The sequence below is a fragment of the Dipodomys ordii genome, unplaced genomic scaffold (genome assembly GCF_000151885.1).
Source record: "Dipodomys ordii isolate 6190 unplaced genomic scaffold, Dord_2.0 Scaffold10, whole genome shotgun sequence".
Lineage (NCBI taxonomy): Eukaryota > Metazoa > Chordata > Mammalia > Rodentia > Heteromyidae > Dipodomys > Dipodomys ordii.
This window is the reverse complement of record NW_012267226.1, coordinates 14,834,248-14,857,673: the sequence shown is the minus strand read 5'-3', so window position 1 is coordinate 14,857,673 and position 23,426 is coordinate 14,834,248. Positions and strand designations below refer to the sequence as shown.

General features: G+C 40.3%; 1 protein-coding gene across 1 annotated transcript in view; it reads right to left on the bottom strand.

The window, feature by feature from the left end:
- Nucleotides 1-467: 467 nt before the first annotated feature.
- Zc3h12c (zinc finger CCCH-type containing 12C) overlaps nucleotides 468-23,426 on the bottom strand; it is a 31,458-nt gene continuing 8,499 nt past the window's right edge. Inside the window, exons 2-6 of the mRNA XM_013009481.1 lie at nucleotides 14,092-14,843; nucleotides 6,940-7,079; nucleotides 4,238-4,472; nucleotides 2,575-2,681; nucleotides 468-1,957 (exon numbers count right to left, since the gene is read on the bottom strand). Coding sequence (XP_012864935.1) covers nucleotides 561-1,957; nucleotides 2,575-2,681; nucleotides 4,238-4,472; nucleotides 6,940-7,079; nucleotides 14,092-14,843 — 2,631 coding nt within the window. The 3' untranslated portion in view covers nucleotides 468-560. The remainder of the gene's footprint in view (nucleotides 1,958-2,574; nucleotides 2,682-4,237; nucleotides 4,473-6,939; nucleotides 7,080-14,091; nucleotides 14,844-23,426) is intronic.

Here is a 23,426-nt window from a genome sequence, read left to right as displayed (position 1 = left end):
TGTAAAAGATTCTAGTTAAGCTTGGCTTGAAAAAATAGTTTGCTAGGCCTAGTCAAATGTCCCACATTCTGAAGGTATTGTAATTGCTTGCAATTTAGAAAGACAAAACACCCAGTTAGTAAAACATGAAACAGGCATTAAAAAGTGCTGCATATAAACCCCTGATGCACCGAAGATTAATATCAAAGGTCACAGATACATCTAGGAAATCAAACTGGAAACACTTTCCAGCCAAGGATATCGCTTTGAAAAAGAAATGTTTGGGGGAGAAAAAAAAAAAGTTTGAATGTAAAGCAATTGGCTAATCCTTCTGCCAGGTGGGATTAGACATACAGATTCCATGATACAGTATTTCACATAAATGGATACTATACAATCCCCTTGCTGAGAAGGAGATCATGTGTGCTATTGTAGCAAACCTTCCTCAGCATTTGAGCTGAACAACAACCACCACACACACACACACACACATGCGCACACACACACACACACACAAACCCCAAAACAAAAAAACAAAAAGAAAAACCCACCCACTTAACACCACAAAGATGCATCATCTTTCAATAACCCAGCTGGGATTTCTCCACTAAAATAGCTGCAGCCAGCTGCTGGGCATCTGTCATGTGAGGATTCCTTTTCATGACCAGTCTCACAAGGTCGGGTGGGAAGATGTTGCACAAGTTGATATAAATCTTCTCTCGGTTGTCCTGGTACCTGGGAGCGTCTGGTGGCATTCCACAGTATGGGACTCGCCAGGTGGGCTCTGGCTGCTCAGGTAGGCTCTGGAAGGTGAACTGCTCATAGCAGGGTGGCGTGGAGTTATCAGGTAAGGAGTAAGTCTGCCGATACCCATAGGCATCCATCCCATAACTCGGCCTATCCCAGCCTCCCAGCCCCTCCTGGCGGGAGTAAGGCTTTCTTTGTCTGGAAGGAGAGCTGTCATAGAGTCGAGAATCAGAAATGCTGTCTATTCTTGTGGCCACCAAAGACCTCCCTAGGTGCGGTGCCTTGGAGTGGGTGGAACTTGGTGGCGAGGGGTAATCCCCGGGACAGCTGGACCGGGCGCCCACAGCTGGGTGCTGCAGATGCATTGCCAGATGTGGAAGAGGAGGCTTGGGATGGAACTTTGGTTCTTCATGACTGTAACTCTGCACTCTGGTTAAGGGGTCGTGGAAATTCTGCAAGAAGGGCTGGGAATTAAGGCGGCTGTGAGGGTGCATGTGTTGACACTTCAAACTCTCTTCCAGCTGCGGGTCGGGAGAGCTGACGTAGGAGCGGTCATTGTACCCCGCATAGGAGTCACTGCTCCCACAGCTCACGCTCCCTTCACTGCTGCAGTCAGAAGCCACAGAACTTACGCGGTAATCTGTGTCTAACGAGAAACGCCTTTCAGGACTTCGGGGGCCTGAGATACCCAGATTTGAATACGCGTTCAACATGGAATAATACCCCATGTCAACGGGCGAGTCACATTTGGGGTACTGTTCATAAGGCATTGGCGTTCCATGGTTTTTGGTTGCCATCATCATTGGAGGATATTGTCCCTGTGGTCTTTGATCCTGAGGTGGGAAATGCACTCCAGATGGAAGGCCATTGCTTAAAGATGTAGTGCTTTGGGGTTTTGTAGTAGAAGGAGCCGGAATGCTAACTAAGGAAGGTACGGACCTGGTTTCCAACTTGTTTTTGGTGGGAAGCTTTTCTTCTAGGTCTTGGTAGACTTGAGTCCTTATGCTTGGATCGGATTGCCTCTTTGGAGCCCCTCGCTTCACGTCGGAAGTGTTGTCCGTCTTCGTGCTACAAGGGACGCTGTTGCTTTTCACCAGCCCTCCTTCGGTGGCAGTTTTGGCTGCTGTGTTTCTAGACATGGCACGAAGTTCATCAGCTACTGACCGCTGAGGCTGACTGCCCCTTTCCGGATGGTAATATTTGCACTTGTGCCCATAGGTACACTTCTTTCCTACAAAGAGGGAAAGTTAGTTAGACTAAAGAACATACCATCGGACACTGCAAAGTCGCCACGGCACCATTTTAACTCGAGACAGAGTGACAGGGAAGATAAATTTGCTAAATAGATTACTGTTCCTGACTCTAGAGAATGACCCAGGAAAGTTGGCTGACCGATGAATGGTCACTTCCAGGGTTTCTGGTCACTATACCATGTTTTCGGCTCCCATTTACCTCTCCTCCTTCAGCAAGACTTTCTGAGCGGGCAGGAACTTTTGTTTTGAAGAGCCACTGTAAGGCTTTAACGTGGTAAAGCCTCACACGCTTTGTGAGAGGATTTGTGTCTGGATATAAGAATCCTCAATTTTCCTCCACCCTAAAGCTAACTTCAGGCACAATTGAGTTTTCAAACTATATTTCAACTGAGGGGAGTGAACAGTAATTCAACACGAAGAGGTAACAAAATCATTCTTTTCCATGGACAGGACATGTTCTTCAATTTCACTGGAATCCAAAGTGCTATGCCACCCCAAATTTTAGATGTTTATTTTTATTATGCTGTTTTTATTAACAAGACATTGTGTCCCAAAGGCACACGTTGAGGATTTGTTATTCTTTTTGTTTAATTACCATAAGGACAAGGCTGCTTTTTGTGTTCAGGAGCAATGGGTTTCTTTCTCAGGAAGTTGTCCAGGCTTGGGCCATGTCTGCCCAGAGGATCATCAGGAGGCATGAACCTATCATGGAGATTTAAAAATAAATAAATAAAAAAGACACCTAAGTAAGAAGCTGGTTATTTAATTCTAAAGGAAGAATACAAAATTTTTATTTCTTCTATGGTATTTTCTCTTGATGTTTTAAGCCAATGGCTTTGATTCGACAATGACAGGAGGAAAAAAAATTAGCAAACCAAGTTTTCCTTTCTCAATGAGACACTGTAAATAATGAAACGTTTTAAGCTGAACACACTATTTGTATTTAATTCACAGTACCTATGTGAGTTAACACCAATTTAATTCAAGTAGGTTTTGAGTCTAGCACGTCCTAATTCATTTTCTCATCCTTTACATCATAGGATATTGTAAGGGTTTTTAGAAAATAATTACAATAGCCAGGTGCTAGTGGCTCATGCCTGTAATCCTAGCTACGAAGGAGGCTGAGATCTGAGTGACTGTGGTTCTAAGCCAGCCTGGGCAGAAAAGACTTGGGAAGTTCCATAACTGATAAACCAAGTACTTGACTTTCTGGACATGTGGTTCAAGTGAAAGAGGGCCTGATGTGAGCAAGAAAGTGCAGGAGAGTGAGAAGCCCCGAGTTCAAGCCCCAGTAGCAGCACTAAAACAAGCAAACACATAAAACAGTATCAGCAACATTAAAAGTGAAAAGATAGGAGACAAAGTCATTCAATTCCACAATCATTTTGTTTGTTTATGTTTTAGGGGTTGTCTTCTTTCAATGTGAACAAAAATATTTTCCATGTTTCTTTAGCAACTGTCATAGTAATTCTGAAAAACAGAATAATATTCCAGCAGACATGCATTGTAACTTGACTGGTTTCTCTATTAAACGTTTAGCTGCCTTTGAATTCTTGCGATTGCAAATAATATAGTAATGAACGTATTCAATCTTTCTTTTCTCCTCATTATACATTCCAAGACGTAAGATTGTTGGGTTGAAAGAGTAAACATATCTTGAAGCTTCTGCTAATGTTTGCTACATTAGTGTATTAGTTTACATACATCCTTAATAGCATATGGCATACATAAAACATTGTGAGTTAAACAAGTGAGAAAATAGGCTTTCTAGGTTTAATCTGCATTTCTGACGAGTAACCAACCCAGTTTTCCTATGTCTTTCTAGATAATGTGACACATGGCCATTCAGACCATCTGTCCATCTGTCATCTTGGAGACTGTGATCATGAGTAAGTGTCTTATACTCATAAAACTTTCAAAACTTGTCCAGTTAGTAAACTATCGATACTCTCTAAAAGTTGACATTGGAAGGCATTTGGGGCAGGGGCAAAAATGGGAATTTTTCTACCAGCTATAACAGGTCTCCCAGTCTAAGAAACTTCCTTTGCTTCAGGTGCACAATTAATGGTTTCGAGGAAGGGCAGAGAGCTCACACAGGTGAGGCCTCCTACAGAGGAACAAACTTCCTTCTAGTAGTGAGGAAATCAGGCGTTGAGAGAAACCTGTCCTAAGATAGGAGGGGGCAAAAACAGAAGGGTTCTGTAGCATCTAGCAGGAATGGCTGGGTCGTGAGGGAAGCAGGTCACGGGTTTACTTACTTGTCATTGACGAAGGAATACATCAATAACCGCTCATCTATGAACTTCTTCCATTCTGGTTTCTCATTGGCCAAATCCCTGTAGTTGTCATTGGATACAATGATGCCGTCAGACTCAAACGCCAGCTTCACGATGAACCTGTCATCATAGCAAACCACGCGCCTCCCTTGGACGCGCCGTGATGGCGTGAACACCAGGATCTTCTCCTTCTCTAATTTGCGCAAGATTTCCTGATCTGCGAGGAGAACACAGGCTGAGTTTCAGGAACAGATTTGTAAACGGCATATGGTGATTCTGACATGATGTTGAGTCTTTTAAATGAGTGAGGGCAGACATTATCATTGGGAGAATAGGATATAGTTTACAGATGCAGCATAGATTGGAATTCTCAATAGTTTTTCTTTCAGAAATTTCAATGAGAAGCTTTTACATTAAAAAAAAAAGACTAAAATGGAAAACCAAGAGTATGTGTTGTATGTTTTCCTTGTGAATTATTTGGAGGATGGCCACCAATGTGGTAGTTAATGTCTGTGGAATGAACGAATGCATGAGTTTCTTAAAAATATTTACTCAGAAATCATTCATTAATCTTCCACTGAGGAGGTGGAAAACAGGACATTTGAAAGTTCAAGACCAGCCTGGGCTACACAATGAGATCATTTCAAAAAGAAAGAAGGTAGGAATGAAAGAGGGGAGGAATGAAAGAGGGAAGAGAGGAAAGAAGGAAGGAAAGAAGGAAGGAATGAAAGAAGGAAGGAAGGAAGCAAGGAAGGAAGGAAGAAAGGAAGGGAGGGAGGGAAGGAGGGTGAAAGGAAGGAAGCAAGGAAGGAAGGAAGGAAGGGAGGGAGGGAGGGAAGGAGGGTGAGAGGGAGGGATGAAGGGAGGGAGTGAAGGAAGGAAGGAAGGTAGGAAGAAAGAAAGGGAGGGAAGAAAGGAAGGAAGGAAAACAGGGAGGGAGGGAGTTAAGTACCCATGGTACTTAATTATTTGTGAAGGTGTTTGTTTTAATACATTACATGCCTAGAGCCTTACCCAGGAGGTCAGAGGGGTAAACGTGTCAGGATAAGGCCCTCACCATACTTAATCTACATTTAAGGGACAGCTGACAAGTTTGGGAGGAAATAAGGATGACATATCAGTAATACTAATAACTTAAATAGAAGTTCAGTACAGCTAGTAAGTGATTACAGCTAGTGCTCCTCAAGTCTCTGTTAGATGAAAGGAAGATTTAGCAAAAGTGCCAGTCTAAATCCATAGCTCTGAAAACTTCAGTACATTTTAAAATCAAGGGATTTTTTTTTAAATTGGTGCAGCAAAAGGTTATCAAGAATCATGTGGTTGAGAGCTTTAGTCAGAAAGTTATTACATTGTAAAAGAAAACAATGAAAAGCCTCTGAAATATAGCCCTAGCATTTTACAAAGTAAACTGCATTCTGATACGTTATGTGTTCTTGAGACCTGGCAAGCTGCTACCAGAGGTACTTAACTCCCTCCCTCCCTTCCTCCCTTCCTAGATGATCTCATTGTGTAGCCCAGGCTGGCCTTGAACTTTCAAATATCCTGTTTTCCACCTCCCCAGTGCTGGGATTACAAGTGAACACTACCACACTTGGTCATTACCTTTTTGTTTTGTTTTGTTTTCCTTTATCACATACCACCCATGATTTCCCAAGCATTGTAAGAATGTAAGGTAACTCTAAAGATTATTATGGTATGATAGTTGGAAAGCTCCTAACATTTTTTACATATGCTAAAATGGGTCCATAGCTTCGGCCTCCACCATTACTTGCTTATTCACTGTATTCAACAATGATTTAATAAATGCAGACTAAAATCTTAAAATAATTCTTTCCTTTTTGCTCCTGGCAGTGATCTCATTTGTTTTAGGTACGTTCTTCATCCCCTTCCTCTAGGTTTCTCATGGTGTGTGGTAATTTTGGAGGCAGAAGTGGGTTTTTGAGTCACAGAAATTAAGCCAAATGTTCAACAGTATAGTCTACAAGACTCATTTCGAACTAACCACCAAAAAAGGGCAAAATGGAGATGTGGCTCAAATGGTAAAGTGCCCGATTTAAGAAAACAAAACAAAAACTTCCCAAGTGAGTAAGGGCCTGAGTCAAACCCCAGGTACCAACACCAAAAACCACTACGACCACACCAGCAGCATTGCCCACAACCACAAGAAAACCAACCAAGGGCCAAAGCTGAGGTTCTAGTAGCAGAGTACCTGCCTAACTAGTACAGGACCCTGAGTTTAAGCCAAATAAAATAAAAATAAATGCCAAATAGTGAAAATAGCAATCCATTCTTGGGATCGGGCCATCTCCTCATCCTTGAATGGATAGTATGTACCCTGTCTCTTACAGATCCTTTTCACCTGTAGCCATGCTGGCCACTTACGTCTATGAAAAAGTGGGGTCCAAAGAGGTGGTATATGTTGTCCAGAGTCCTGGAGCTTGTGAATAGCAAATCCAGAAATGGTCTTCTGATCCTTAGTGTGCCTCTACACGTTGGAATTTTATAGAATTTCAAGTCCACATAATGAAAAAACCCTGACCGAATGTAGCAGACATGAATGTTTCCTGTAGTTAATTCGATTAGTTTCAAACTCAAAAGTAACTTGAATGTCCCAACCAAGAGTATATGGCAGCCACACAGACTGAGTACCTGAGGGGTCCACAGAAGCTAGGCAAGCGGCTCACCTGTGATGACAGCATCAGGGCGCGACTGCTCTTTCCTCCAGGCAGGAACAAAAACAGTGATATCCTTGTGGCCTCTGTCCAAAAACCAATCCACTGCCAGTTTTATTCCTCGGCAGGAAAAGACTTCTTTGTTTCCATGGCTGAAAGATTATTTTAGAAGGTTTAGAGCCCACAGAACTTAATTTGATTTCACTAATTCAAGGTTATAAGAACAGGATGATCACATAATGACAACAGTTAACAAGAGGGCTGAAATCTGAGATGAAGTGGCAAAGGTCAGAGAAAAAGGAAGGTGACAGCTGAAAATCAAAACCTGTGAAGGGGGAAAATAATAAGAAGATGGAAAGGATTATTGTGTACAGAATAAAGACCATGAGGTTTTCAAATGTGAAGTTGTGAAGGCTGATAACTCTTCAGGTTTCCAAAACTAGTCAGACAGGGAAAGAGACAGCATTTGAACCACAGAAGAATTTCTGTCAACTGTAAAAAGAAAGTCATAAAAAAACATTTGTCTAAAGGATGGTAGGGGAAGCCTGCAATGGTGTTAACTCCTTGGAACAACTAACTTATACTTAAACAACATGAAGACCGGAGGTGGAAACATGCTATCAGGAGGGCGGGAGGTCAAAGGCAGGGAGGGAGGTCAAATGGAGGGAAGGGTGGATGAATACAGCCATAATATTCAATTTAGATAGGTAAATTTAGATAGGTAAAAATAGAACCAGATACTTGAGGGGATGGGCAGAGTTGGGGGGGGGGAGAGCGATGGAAGGGGAGACATTGACCCCAGTGCATTGTACTCATAAACTGATGAAATGATACACTGAATTGAAACCTCTTGGTACAAATACTTAAAAAGATTATACACACACACACACACACACATATACACACACATTTTTAAGATTTGAATTTATACATACACACATATATAAATTCAAATCTTACAAAAAGGAGTCAGAGAAAAATTTTGTGGAGCAGTGAAAAGCAGTACTTGAGCCTTTTTAAAGCCTTCGCCTTTTTGAGTTTTGTGTGCACATTTCAATGCAGTGACTAAGTAACCTACAACGTGTACAGGTGACCAGAGCAGAATCACAGAGCCCAGACTTGCTCTGAGGAAAAACATCTTCGCATCGCTCAATCTCATCCAACAGACACTTTGCACCTCGTTCTGGTCACGGATTGGGTGAACACGGATTAGAGACGTGGAGAGGCATTCGGATGAGATTAGGGGTGTTGGTGCTACCAGAGATTGAAAAGCAATGCCCAGCTCAGAGGACTCACTCAGCAAGCATTGCCCAAGTGCCAGCCTCCACTCAAACACTTAGCCAAGTAATTCAAATCACTCTCCTACTTTGAATACAATCCCTTGCCATCTTTTACAATTTGAACTCTGAGCATTCCATCTCCCATATGTATGTGTGTGTGCGTGCATAATGCACAGTGTGCATACATCGTATCTATGCAATATATCATGAATATATTAAATGTAGTCATACATTTACATACAACACACACATATAATAGTATTTTTAAATATTATCTGTAAAATGCATTACATAATATAGAAAGACCAAGGAGATGGGAATAGTGTATATATAGAATACATGAATATATTACATGTACATATATACATATACATACGATACACATGTTATAAAATAAATACCATATATAAAATTTGCATTTTATAATATATATGTATATGTAACATATATTTTGCTAACTTTCAGTGTAAATCAAACATTACACTGATTTAATATATTGTAGCTAAGCCCCAGGAAACCCCAGAACCACTTAACATCTTAACACAGCGTAATCATTTTTTAATGCAAAACAAATAGAGCTATTTGCTTCCAAGATGCCCAGGGCTGTTTATAGCGATGTGGAGATTGAGCACTGTGGTACAGATCCATTTGTGGTCCGGGGCAGGATTACAGGTGAAATCAAGTACACTGGCAGCTTCCAAAATGGCATGAGGAAAGAAAGGGAGAGTTTGTGTGATCGCTTCTAGGTGAGAATGCAGGCTGGGAGCCACCAGTGCCCAGTCAGAGGTTCAGCGTCACGTCAACTTTCATGGGAAATACTGAAATTGAGTCAGCCTACTGGAAAAGTACAGAGAAGGAGAACATAGATAGTAAATATTCCCAAATACACTCAACTGGTTAAACCCTTTACTATATGATTCTTTCGCGTGAGTGCTTTGAAATCCATTGGATTACATTTTGCTTGTAAACTGATAATGTGCTGTTCACCAAAAGCTGAGCGCTGCTCCTGGCTGGAAAGGCAGATTCCTCCCAGGGACCAAGTTTCTTCCTGGTGACTTCATTTGGGAAGGCCTGCTGTCCCTTTCACTCACTCTAGAATGAGAAGAATATCGCTTTTGCCTAAGCAACTTTATGCAATGTGTGTAAGCAGCACGGAATGCAGGGTCCCTGGGTGCTAAAACAGGAAACGGTTTCACATGATTCTGATCATAAAGGCTGCGCTCATTCTCGCCTCCTCCCTGCACGGAGCCTCGGGAAGAGAACAGGCCCAAGGGTGGAAGATGGCACGCGGGAATGATGAAGAGAATCAGACAGACAAATCTGGCACAACAAGCGGAGACGAGACTGCCTTTTCAAGAGCACAAGAGAACCTCCTCACATCAGCGGTCTCATTAGCTGTCTACCAAGCTACAGAACAGATTCTGACAAATGTCAGGAATCTGTGTCAGAATAAAAGTCCTTGACCACAGCATATTATCACACTGCAGAGAGATACAGGATTGGGCAAAAACAATTTACATCTTTTTTTTTTTTTCTCTTCTCTTTTCTTGTGTGCTGGTTTTAGGACTTGAACTCAAGGCCAGAGTGCTGCTGTCCCTTGAACTTATTTTGGCCGCAGGGAGCACTCTACCACTTGAGCCTCACCTCCATTTCTGGCTTTTTTGGTAGTTAATTGGAGATAAGAATCTTAGATTTTCTTGCCCCAGCTGCCTTTGAACCTTGATCCTTACATCTTTGCCTCTTGAGCAGCTAGGGAATTATAGATGTGAGCCCCTAATACCCAAAAGCAATTTAAACCTTAATTGTAATAAGCAGCAAAATTTAAATATAAAACAAAAAAGACATGAAAAAATTTTGTGGAGAAAGTGAAGTTGGAAACCTGTATTAAAGAGCCCAAGACGTGAATGAAAGGAACAATGTTCCATCTGCCTAGATGGTAGGTCACAATTTGTAAAGATGGCATCTGTTCTCAAGGACGTGTGTGTGTGTGTGTGTGTGTGTGTGTGTGTGTGTGTGTGTGTGTATTAAAGAGCCCAAGACGTGAATGAAAGGAACAATGTTCCATCTGCCTAGATGGTAGGTCACAATTTGTAAAGATGGCATCTGTTCTCAAGGACGTGTGTGTGTGTGTGTGTGTGTGTGTGTGTGTGTGTGTGTGTATTCTCTGGTACTGGGGCTTGAACTTTAGGCCTGGATTCTGTCCCTAACCTTTTTTCCCCCCATCAACACTGGCAACAGCTTTACTTCTGGCTTTTTGCTAGTTACATGGAGGTAAGAGTCCCATGGATTTTCCTGCCTGGGTTGGTTTTGAACCTGGACCTCAGCCTCCTGAGTAGTTAGGATTACAGATATAAGCCACGGTGCTTGGCTAGTTAATTTTTGTTGTTATTGCTGTTTTAAAGGCGAATGATATGAATGGTCACTTGGTGGAGGAACAGACTCAAATGACCAATATGTATATGGAAAGCTGCTCAGTAGAAGCCAAACTATGACACCACTTCACAGCCATTAGATAAAGTCTGCAAATACCAGATGTTGCCAAGAAGGTGTGGAGTAGGAACCCATACCTCACAGGTGGGAGTGTGAATTTGATGTAGCTATTTGATAGAGTAATTTGGCAATACTAAGTAAGGTTGAAGACATGCTCTAAAACATAGTAATTCCAGGTACAGTCATCCTGTAGTAACCTAGAGTTAGATATAATGCAATTAGGTGTCAGACTTCATCCTTGGCCCAGTGCCTACATCCCACACAGGTGAGGCTAATGTTGTTACTTTCCACGGCAGGGTAGGAGAGCAGGAGAGCAGGCTGTGCAGGTTAGAGTCCCGAGTCTCCAAGATTTTCCCAGCTAATCTCTCCTGGTTCATGGGAATAAAATGGTACACTTAAGTTTTCACCTGATTGGTTACTATCTTATGGATTCATGACTTCCCTCTTAAAAGTAAATGTAACTAATTTATTCAGTGCCTATAACACACCAAGGATTTGGTGGTGTTAATTACCTCTTATCCTAATTGCCAGCCTGCAAACATAGAATTCCCCTATTTACAAATATGATCTAGGGACTCGTAGCTCATGTGTATAATCCAAGCCCAGCCAGGAGACTGAGATCAGAAGATGCAGTTTGAAGCCAGCTCTGGCAGGAAAATCAGTGAGACTCTTTCTCCCCCCCCAAACTACCCTCAAACAGTGGCACTGTGACTCAAATGGTAAATTGCCAATCTTGAACAAAATAAGCTCAGGGAATAGTACTCAAGTCCTGAGCTCAAGCCCTAAGACTGGCATATATACACAAAAAAAAACAAAACAACAAAAACAAATATGAAAACCAAGGCTGGAGAATGGAAATCACTTGATGAGAATCTCATAGGTGATATGCAGAGAATAAAATATCTCTTTAAAGTTCATTATATAATCTTAACAAAAAATATTGCCTCTTTCCTACTTTGAATTTACATCTGAAGACTCATACATATCTTCTATGGTTAGCATTCAAACGAAATTAAAGTATATTCATCTACAGGGAAGTATATCTGTCTAGAAGAAAGGAAATAATACTTTATTCTAAACTAAACTCCGTATTATAATACAGAATGTATCAGTGTGTTCACAACTGAATGTATATTTACTATGATTCTATGTGTAACCTTAACGCAGATAATAGGCTTGCTAGTATTTATTATGAATAGAAAGTTAATTTTTCAAAGTCTGAGTTCATATTTGTGCAACAGGAAGGATGAGTTCTATTTTTGTTAGAGGAAGATTTTAGATCTGTAGGTAGAATGTATAAATAGAATGGAAAAGTTCACGATATATTTTCTTGAGTTCTGGAACTCTCAAAATTATGGACATAGTGCCACATTTTATTGTGACTGACAGTATAATACTGCTAAAATAAAAATCTGTCATCGTGTTCTCTCCTGGAATGCCTGAAGCAGTTCAGCTCAAGTGTCAGATTAAAACTATATGACAGGAAGAAAAGATACATCTGCACTGTCTCATCTTTACAGCAAGACATATGGAGTGGTACAAAAAAAATAATGTGTGTTGGGGGGGTTGATGATTATTTTCATAATTATGCAATCTATTTTTACACTAAAGTCATATGTAGTTAATTGTTTTTTAAAGATAGTGTCTATTTTACAACCCAGGTTGGCCTTGAACTTTTGATGCCCCTACTACTGAAGTTTCCCAACTGCTGGAATTACAGGCATGCATAACCACACTTGCTTTCCTGTAGGTAACTGTTACCGTGTTAGATGAGTAAGGTTTCGAGCTTTTTGTAACTTCCAGTATGCAAAACTTTCTATTGGGAACTATGTTTCTTTCATACATGTGAATATGAGGTTAGCACAACCGTGGTATTAATTTAAATGATATCTATCTTAAAAGTTCAAGTTTTTCTCCCATCTAAGTACTAACCAGCCCCGACCCTGCTTAGTTTCCGAGACCAGACGAGATCAGGCGCGTCCAGGGTGGTATGGCCGTAGACAAAAGTTCAAGTTTTTCTAAGCCTCACTTGTTTTACCTCTGTCTAAAAGTATATTTCCCTTGAATACCAAATTCTGATTTGTGCCTCCTATTGTCTTCCTTCATAGTTTAGCTTCAAAAATTAGAGACTTCTCTCACAGTACTTTTTTCCCCTCCCCTCCTCTCCCTTCCCTCCTCTCCTTTCTTCCTTTTCGCCACTAATAGGGCTTGAATTCAGGTCCTGGGCACCGTCCCTTAGCTTTTTTACTCAAGGCTAGTGCTCTGACTCGAGCCACACCTCCACTTCCGGATTTGTTGGTAGTTAATTGGAGGCGAGCCTCGTGAGCTTTTCTGTTTGGGCTAGCTTTGAACTGTAATCCTCATATCTCAGTCTCCAGGGTAGCTAGGATCACAGGTGCGAACTGCCAGTGCCTGGCAGTACTGCTTTCTTATTCTTTTTCCTCATCTGTTCTGTTTCTGCAGTTTTGTTAAAACAGACAGACAAAAACGTCACCCAATTCTTCCTCTGGTCCTTCCTTGCCCTTCAGATCAACAGTCTAGACTGGCCCCTTCATTCATCACACAGCATCTTGGCGTCCATCTTCAATAGCAAACAGCATTCTTGAAGACGGCCACTGCCTGGCTGTGAAGTCTTCTGAACTTTTTCTTTTCCTAGCGTAAGGCAGGGCATTCTCTCCTTGAAGTCTTCCTCCTTTAGGAGGGGGGGGTCTGATAATATTTTTACATCTTATGGGTTTTCTAGCACTGAGAATTTTCCTAATATGACCATTTCCCATCCCACCATTTTCTACGCCTTCCTGAAGATATTGGGAAAGAGCTGGGAGATGTGGCCTTTACCACAGTACCACTGGATGAGCCTCTTCAGCGGCAGACACTGACGTTGTGCTGTTAAGGAATCCCTCGGTCATTGTGCTCAAGGATCTAGGACTCACTTTACTACCTTCTCCTTGTCAATTTCATCACTTCGGGACTTAGCACGAAGGCAATCAGGTAGTTCTACATTATTGGGAACCATCTTCTTGCAAAAGACTTCTCAAAGTCATGTGCTCTTTCATAGCTCTGGGATCCCAGTGAAGTAAGGACCCCTCTCCTCCACGGGAGAGGGAAAGAGTCGTTTGCCTTTCAGATGAGTTCCAGCCTTCTGTTCATCACTGCCAAGTAATCACCTCCTGTCCTGACGGACCTCTCTCCTCAAAAACCCTTGTTATGGTCTCAGATTGCAAAGCCAGGCTGACATTCTCTAGCTTGACACTGGAGGGCTCCTGAGATCTGGACAGATCACACAAGTTTTTCAAAGAGTGTAGTCTTAGAAGTCACCAGATTGGAAACAATGTTTAAAGATCGTTTTAGTAATAATGGTCACAGTCAAGATTCCCCCCCCCCCTTCACTTACCTCATTGCTACATTGCTGCCATCAATAACGATGGGCCTCAGATTTTCACCATCATCCGCCACAATCTCCTGCATGGGTGACTCGGACCTCTGGGACTCTAGAGATGACACTTCCCGCATGACACTATTTATTGGACTCACGGTCTGATCTGTCTCGCTTTTATTTCCAAGCTTGACGAGTTCTCCCAAAATATCATTGATTAAAGCATCGGTACCAAGTTTGTTGAGCACAAGTTGAACCTGTTCTTCGGAATAACCTAACTTCAGTGCAAACTCCAGTTTCGTTTGGTATTCTCGAACGACATCTGGGGGTTTCTTCACTTCCTTGGCTGGAGTCTGGGCATCCTCGGGTTTGAAGTCTTGCAAAATCTCATTGCGTTTGAGGAGGTGTGGCTCTAAGCACGGGGACCGGCACAACTGCCTGTGAGCCTTGGTGAGTACGCACGGCTCTACAGAAATGGTCTTCTGCTGCTCGGGCTCATGATCAGAATGCGTGCTTTCCTCAGAGTCCCCAGAGCTCGCGTGCTCTTCGGATCGCCCCCTCTCCTCCTCCCCAGCATGGATGCCATCCATCGCCGCCTTTTCTACCATTGGCCAAGGGGCAGCTGCACTTGAACTTGGGTCGGTGCTTTCCACATAGAGATGGCCAAGGTCATGCCCCAGGAGATCCTTCAGACCCATGAAGCTGTTACATGGACTCGACTCGACTTTGCTGTTGTTTCTGAATTCCTGAAGGCAGAGCACCCCGTATTCCTAGAGAAAGACAGGAAATATTGAAAATGTCATACTCACGGACTACTCCTGTCTCGATGGAGAGGCTACAACTGGCAGATCATTGGATGCCTAATTTGTAGATTATCTACACCCTTCCTGAGGTTCCTCCACACCAGAAAGTTTCAAAGGAGAAAGGCCATGAGATTTCTCTGAGGCAACATTAAATAAGGAGTGAAATTGCCTTTTTTTGGTCAGTTGTGGAGCTTGAACTCTGGGCCTGGGCGCTGCCCCTGAACTCTTCAGCTCAAGGCTAGCGCTCTACCACTTGAACCACAACACCATTTCTGGTTTTCTAGTGGTTAACTGGAGATAAGAGTCTCACAGATGCTCTTGCCTGAGCTGGCTTTGAACCACGATCCTAAGATCTCAGCCTCCTGAGTAGCTAGGATTACAAGGTGTGAGCCACTAGTGCAAACTGCGTATTAAAAAAAAAAAAGAAGAAGGTTTTGTTCAAGACCCATGCCTTTCCCATGGTCAGTTGTGTCTCAATCTCTACGAGAGACATTTTCCTGTTTACATTTCTGAGGATGACACATGGAATACTATGCTTTTAAAAAGCATGTTTTAAATGTCATGACGGTTTATGTACACTTTTCCCTAAAAGGTTTAATAAAAACCTGGGGGAAAAAGTTAGGTTAAAGAGAAAGAAAGCCATGCTGAAAGGAAAACATTCTTTTATCATGTTGAAAAAAAAAAGTTATCCTTAATTTGGATGAAACTTAGCAACAACCTCAATTAATTTCAAAAATAATTTAGCAGAAGGCTGGGATCTGAGGATTGGGGTTCGAAGCCAGAAAAGTCCATGAGCTCTTATCTCCAAATGAATTAACAAAAAGCCAGCAGTGGAATTCAAGGAGTAGAGTGCCTGCCTTGAGCAATGAAGCCAAGCAAGGCCCGCAGTTGAAGACCCAGCACAAGTACACACACACACACACACACACACACACACACACAACCAGCTACCCACAGTTGAAGACCCAGCACAAGTATACACACACACACACACACACACACACAAAACCAGCTACTGAAACAACATATATTCTGAAATTAAAAAAAAAAAGACAGCCAACAAGAAATTAAATAATTACAAAGATAATTGCTTCCCTTGGCCAGGCATGAGTACCTCTGTCATTTTAGACACAGAGGCTCAGGCAAAAGAATGGTGAGCTTGAAGCCAGTCTAAGCTACAATAGGGTGGCGCTGGTTAATTATCTCCCACTTAGGGATGAGTATAATCTTACCCCAATACGTATGGGCTTTATGAATACTTAACTAGGTAATAGAAGATGATTTTCACCATGATGCTCTCTTAGTCAGTTGGTAAGAACACTGTGGTCTATTTCATTCTATGAAAAAAATTGTTTTTTTTACCCAGCCTATGCCCATTTACTGAAAGCAAAGAAATTAAGTGTTTCACATACAAGCGACAGTAAATAACTAAGTATGATAAATGAACAAGGCTATTTCTGTTTCTTGAATGTTACGACAGAATGTGTCTGTAGTGCATCAGATGAACTCACAGTGTGTCTGTACAAGTATATTTAACTGTCTAAAAATAATTTTGTTGTTTTTCTCTTTTCTTTCAAGTCCACTGAGTATTATTGGTATTTCTCTGCCAGGGACAGACTAGAAAAATAAAGTTGTTTACTCTAAGGACTGTAAACCTATCAGTGGCTTAATGATTCAGGCAAGGCTAGTACTATCTGGCCCAAGTAACATTAACCAACCTCTGGCAGATGTCATAAAACACCTGTTTAAATAACTTAAGAAAGAAAAATGGGAAAATACTTTCTTCTAAGGCTCTTAGATAGAATCTATTCACTAAGAAAGAGCTATTACATAGATGTCAAAAAAAAAAACCCAAACCAACAACCAGTAGACTTTCTGAGAACACACAAGTTTGAAAGCATATCTGATAAACTGATGAGAGCTAAATATTACTCTATAACAAAATACAATTTTATTTGTAAATACTAGAGAAGATAAAAATCTTCAACAATACGCTTAAAAAAGCTCCTCAATGTAGAACTAACTCCTACATGTTTCTACAGGCTTCATTCTCTGAGAAAAGAAATAACTGTAATATCAATGTTCTTCTGAGATGGCATGCATTCGTGTTGAAGAGAACCAGATTTTTGTTTCTGCATGCACGACAGATAAAGAGAAGTATTCCATAAAAGAGCTCTCTATATACATCTGCTCCATTATCAGAAGCTGAATCCATTTCAATTTTTCTATTAATATGGATATGCGTGAGGCCCAATTATTTAGAATTAAGGATGGGCTTTCAAAAGCATATCAGTACCCCCTGTGATTTATTAACAACTCTAATATACTAACACCAAATGCAAGTCAGAGATCACAACAGCATCCTAATAAAGGGATGCAGTTAAAAGAAAAAAATCCACTCTGTGGCCTTCTCAGAGCTCTCAGGAAAAGTCTCTTACACAGGGAAAAACCTATTGGACGCTGAGCTGCCTTGGCAACGAGAGGCTGGTTGCTAAGCTGAGCTCCTTTAACATGTCATCATGAATGCTAGCACAGTGAAAGAATAATTTGGTATGAACAAAAGCCTATAAAAGAAACTGGGACTTAAGTGCGTCTGGTTTACCCTCTGAGAACAATGTAGCTGCCAAACCAATCTGGAAGCCCCGACATCATTGTTCAGTAAACCCCACAATCTGCTCTGACTGCACCCAGTGCATTTAATGGGCAACATTTTTGATCTCTGAAAAAGTTTGGGCTTTGCAGTAAGTGCTGTTTGTGAGATAATTCGTCACGATAACAACTTGCTGACCAAACCCCTGAATTGAACTAGGAAATATTGTTTTAATATTGAGCATAGTGGCTTTTTTTTGGGAGGTGGGGGACTGTATCTTTCATTCATCAGGATGTCTTAGTAAAATATACCTGGGAAGGGACATAGGAATGAAATGTTTTGGTTTTGGGATAGGTGAATTTTCTTCACTTTTCAAAGACACAAAAGCAGATCTTGCTAAGTTTTTAAACAGGAAATCAGGTACTCTTAAAAAAGTACTTAAGTCTTTCTATTTTATCTTTAGTGTTTTTAAAGGTATCAATGCATTTACCTAAATCTATTCTAATATACGCTTTTAGTATACGGCTCTGATGTGATAGGAAGAAAAATGAGACCATCAGTGATTTGTGGCTTTGGTTTGGTTTTGTGCTGGGCTTGAAAACTCAGAGCCCTCACTTAGCTTTTTTAGTCAAGGCTAGGACTCAACCATGTGAGCCCTATCTCCAGTTTTTGGTTTTGATCCTATTAAATGACTTCAAACTTTCACATATTAATAGTTGACTACCACATACTTTTAAACTAGTGATAATTCATATAGCTTTTCTGTAACACTTAAATACAAACTTTACAAAGCTGGGTACTGGTAGCTCAAGCCTGTAATCCTAGCTACTCAGAAGGCTGAGATCTGAGGATCACAGTTTGAAGCCAGCCTGGGCAGGAAAGTCCATGGGACTCTTAACTCCAATTAATCAACTGAAAACCAAATTGGTGCTATGGCTCAAAGTGGTAGAGCACTAGCCTTGAGTGAATGAGCTCAGGGACAGCATCCAGTCCCTGAGTTCAAGCCCCATGACTGACAAATAGAAAAACTAAAGTTTGCGAAGCCAGGCTGTTTTTAATGTGAAGGACAACAAATATAAGTTTGTTTTTTGTTTTGTTTTGTTTTGTTTGTTCAGATTAGCGCTCTATTCTGTTAGGTGACCTAATTTTTTGCTTTACAACTTTCTGACTCTGCTTTTTTCCATAGACAGGCCTCTCCTCTAGACTTCACTGGTTAGCTCAGAGAAAGTTATCTCAACTAAAAAACCAGTTAGATGACTTTCAGTTCTTATAAAACTAATGACTACTACATATATGTAGTGCAAACAAGGACAAATGAATTCTATTTCTAAGCCTATAAGCAACCTGACTTGAATTAACCCAAATGGTAAAGATTTGGTTGTGAAAATTTATCTCGCTGGGCAACAGTGGCTCAAGTCTGTAATCCTAGCAACTCAGGAGGCTGAGATCTGAGGATCACAGATTGAAGTCAGCCTGGGCAGGAAAGTCCATGAAACTCTTATTTCCAATAAAGCTACTAACAAAAGGTTGGAAGTGGGGCTGTGGTTCAAATGGAAGAGCACTACCCTTGAGCAAAAAGAAGTTCAAGGACAGCACCAGGCCCTGAGTTCAAGTCCCAAGACCAGCAAAAAAAAAAGAAAGAAAAAAAAGAAAAAAGAAAACTTCAGTCTCTTAGAACATTCTCTTACCCCTTGTAAGTAAAAGATTGTACAAGGTTGTTGATTCAACATGGCGCACATGGCACTGATAAATTTAGTGTGGCAATATTTTTAAATCATTCTGTAAAAATTAAATGCCAAACTAAATATTTAAAAATTAAATGCCACCCTAAATACTTTTACAAGCTACCAACGTTGTCAATGTGATAGAATGAGTAAAATTTGCAAGTAACCTAAGAGACTTTAGAACAAAGGACAGCATGATTTTTTTAAACCATTGCTTAGTACTTTAAAAATAACCAATATAATTTGGAAAAAATCAAAATTCTGATTACATCTCAGAATGTGATATCACATAAAAAATTACTTTTTTCCTTAGTTCTAAATAATGAATTGTGTAGAGTGTACTATTCAGGCCTTTACTCAAATTCAAATATATATATGTAAATGTCTTCCTAAGCTTAAATATTTACTAATAACAATACTCATCCTCATTTTACAAGGCTGCAGCATTGTCAAAGTTTTATAGAGCAGTTTATAATCCCAGAGTTATCATAAACTACAAGAAGTATGGTTTCACTGTGAAAACTTTTTATCAGGGACCTCGTACAACTGGCCTTATAAATTATATTCCTGAACACAGAATGCATATGGGGAAAAATAAAAAGAATCTGAAATAGATTTCTACTTGTTTGGATCTTCAGATTACTGCTGGTACTGCCCTGGAAACTCATTCTTTCCTTGCTAAAGCCTATCTAAAACAATAAAGTGTTTGATGAAAAACTAAATCATGATGATTTTGTAGATGTTGATGTGTAACTAATTATTTTAATTCAATCCCAAACAACTACCACACAAAACTTTGTGGTGGCTGAATGCAGCTTTATGAACTTATGATTACTTCCTAGAAATTTACTGTTTATACTGAAATTCTTCTGTTTTGTGGGGAGATTTTCTAAAAGTTATCTTTAGATAGCTTAGATAATAACTCACTTGCAATCTAGCCATTTGAAATAGAATCTAGAAAAAAAAGTTTCCTATTAATCAGGAATATTAAACCATAACCTTGTTAACTCAATTTATCTATAAAGCCTAGAATGCCATGAAAGTCAGTTCTGCTAGTTACCCAAATGGTGATACTATGAGAACAATGAGAATAAAATAATGAATATGTAATGAATACCTACTGCTGTAGTCTCAGAGTCTTTAATTACCATTGTATTTGTGGGAGTGCTCTTGTCTGCATGCCCCTCACTAACAAAGGAAGGATGTCCCTTTGAGCAGATTGGTTAGTGTTCTGGGCAACAGATGTCTTACTAGAACTGCAGTAGACCAGCAACTGGTGGCCTGCCCATCTTCGGAAAACTTTCAATAGACTTATGCATATGTTTGCACAATAGGACATGTGGTAGAAGTGAAAATCTTTTTTTTTTCTTTTAACCCTTTCTGCTCTTGTTGTTCTTCTAAGTCTTTGTCTATGCCTCACTATAGAACTCTTGAAAGCAATTGGAATAACATCTCTAACCGAATATCTGAAATGGATGCAGATGGGGGGAAAAACAGGTAGGGGAAATGAGAAACTGCTGATAAAAGTAATTTTATGAATGCTTCCTGATCCTGTTAAAAAAAATTAGCAGTTGGAAACACCTAGCGCTCTCTGTCCACCTCTCCAAGCTAGACTTTTAACACAATGGAAAAGTCTGCCAGATAGTACCATCTTTGTACAGCAAGCAGGTATGACAATAACACCTCAGGAAACCTAGGAATTGGACAAGGTAAGCTAAACATATTTATTATTGAACACAACTTTGGTATAACATCTTTTAAACTCTACAGGATGAAACTTGATGTCTGAAGCCAGCAGTAGGTTTCAATTTGCAAAATTCTGGCCCATCAAAAAAAAAAGAGAGAGAAGAATCTCTGCTTTACAGATATTCAGACCCGAACTTTCTAGTCTACTAGTACTATGTAATAACTTCTGGGCTTTCATTCGAGGCACTTTGTATCTAACAGTTTCAGATGAATATTGGATTTAGCAAGGCATTAAAGTAGCATAGATACTCACCTTAGCAGGGAAATACAAAGACATTGGTTTCTGTAGCAGCTTCAGCAGTAACTCCTTAACACAATTTTAGCTGCAGCCTTCAGGCAGGGAAGAAGAACAATGAATGGCTGAACAGATGGACAGGCAATGTCTTTGCTTAACCTATTACTGAGCAGAGGAATAACCAATCATAGGCCAGGAAGCTCACAATTAGTTGGCCCGGGCAGATGCTTGAGACAACTTTAGCACCCTGCGTCAGGTTTGCAGGATTCGAAGATAAGCAAGTTGATGTCATTCTGGGGTCTGCCCCGGGCAGCATGTGTATTAACTACGGGTGGGCAGCAACAATAGGCCATACAAAGCCTGCTAGTAGGCAGCTGCTCAGTGAGAGCAGTCATTATGCCAACAAGAAAACACCTGGCTTGGGCAGACTCAAGCCTGGGCCTTTCCTGGTTGTATTGCATGAGACAAAGAAATCAATTATATTTTAAAGTAGTAAAAGTTGCATGTTTTTAAAAAGTTGAGGCTATCACACTGATCTATGAGCTTTGCAGTTTTTGTTTGAGAAAGAAAATGAAGTATGTCCAAGTAGCAATTAAGTCTTGCAAGCAGTCTCTTTCATAAGTGAGTTTGTGGTCAATTGAGATGGAAGTTTCAAGCCAACCTATTTCCCCGGTAATAGTGGGAAATCTGTATTTTTTTTAAAAAAAATGACAGTGGAGATAAAATTGTGAACTATTAAAAGGCTTATAGGCTAATAAACAGAATAAATAGAACTGATTTTTAAAGTAGTTTGTTACAAATGTAGAGGTAAAACAAGTTTGATCCAGCTTATGTCAGGAGAGACATTCATGCCATAATTAAATAAAACAATAAAACAAAAGCTGAGATCATCAGAACAGCCCATCCTATCTACCTAGTAGTATAAAAGCTTTCACTATAGAATACTAATTAGCTGTGTCCATTGACAGTAAAAACAAATAAACAACAACAACAAAAAAAACCTTTCACTCTGTGCTAACATATAACATACTTGTGAGATGTATTTGTAGTTCCTAAACTTTGAAAGATGTAATTTCAAATTTCAGCTGAGGATGAGTTAACATTTAAAAAGTTATTTTTAGAAGAGTATAAAGTATACAAAAAACAATCCCCTTGGTGAAAAAGCTTGTGAGAGACCTGACTTTTCTTCTGTTTCAGACTTTAGAACCACTAGCTTGTGAGGGTTGCATGGTTATATTTTGAGTAGGCTCTGGTTTTGAAGAAATTCAATCAAACTGAAACACCGTAAGGCACTGTAAGGGTACTTACTGTCCATCTAAGAAAACGGCAATTCATACCCAATATCCACCCTACTACTTATTGATGTGATGGATAACTCTCTCCCTCTCTCCCCTCACCTCCTTCCAGGGTAATTAAATTCCAGTATAGGCTACAGCTGCTTGTTTTTGATACAGGTTTATCATTTATAACTATATATATTTTTTGGGCAGGGGAACATAGCACCTAACAGGGAACTCTAGTGATACAAAGCCTCACAAACAATCTGAAGTCATTTCTTTTTTACACACAAGTAGGAATTACTCACAATTAGGATCATTATGAATCCTTAAGAGAAAGTAATACCACTTTGAGACTGCTGGCCATGGCTTTTGTGTGCTCACTCAGATGCAAATTGGATTTTACCAGGGACAAAATAAAAGAGGATGATGTGGTCTATCTGGTGAAAATTTTTCCTTTTTAATTGTCTCACCACAACATTCCTTATGCTTTCTAAAAACCTAAAAAGTACTGTTGCTAAAAAGAAAAATAAAAGGTATGATATTTTAGATCATTTTCCTTGAAAGAGCTTAATATTTTCCTCAAGTATGTGATTCCAAAAGTGCTACCATGATTTTAAATCTCTGTCAACAGCTTTGAAGTAAATATAATCACTAGCTTCCGAATGTCAAAAGAATTATAAAGCAACCAGGCCTGGCGCAAATGGCTAGTGTTTATAATCCTAGCTACTAGGGAAGCTGAGATCTGAGGATCTTGGTTTTTCAAAGCTAGCCCAGGCAGGAAAGTCTGTGAGACCCTTATCTCCAATTAACTATTAAAAAAAGCTGGTTAACAGAGCTGTGGTTCAAGTGGGAGAGCATCAATCTTGAACAAAGAAGCTAAGGGAAAGCTCCCAAGTCTTCAGTTCAAGCTCTAGGACCAGCAACACACCCCTCCCCCCCCACTATCAAATAAATAAATTCTGAAGCAAAGATTAA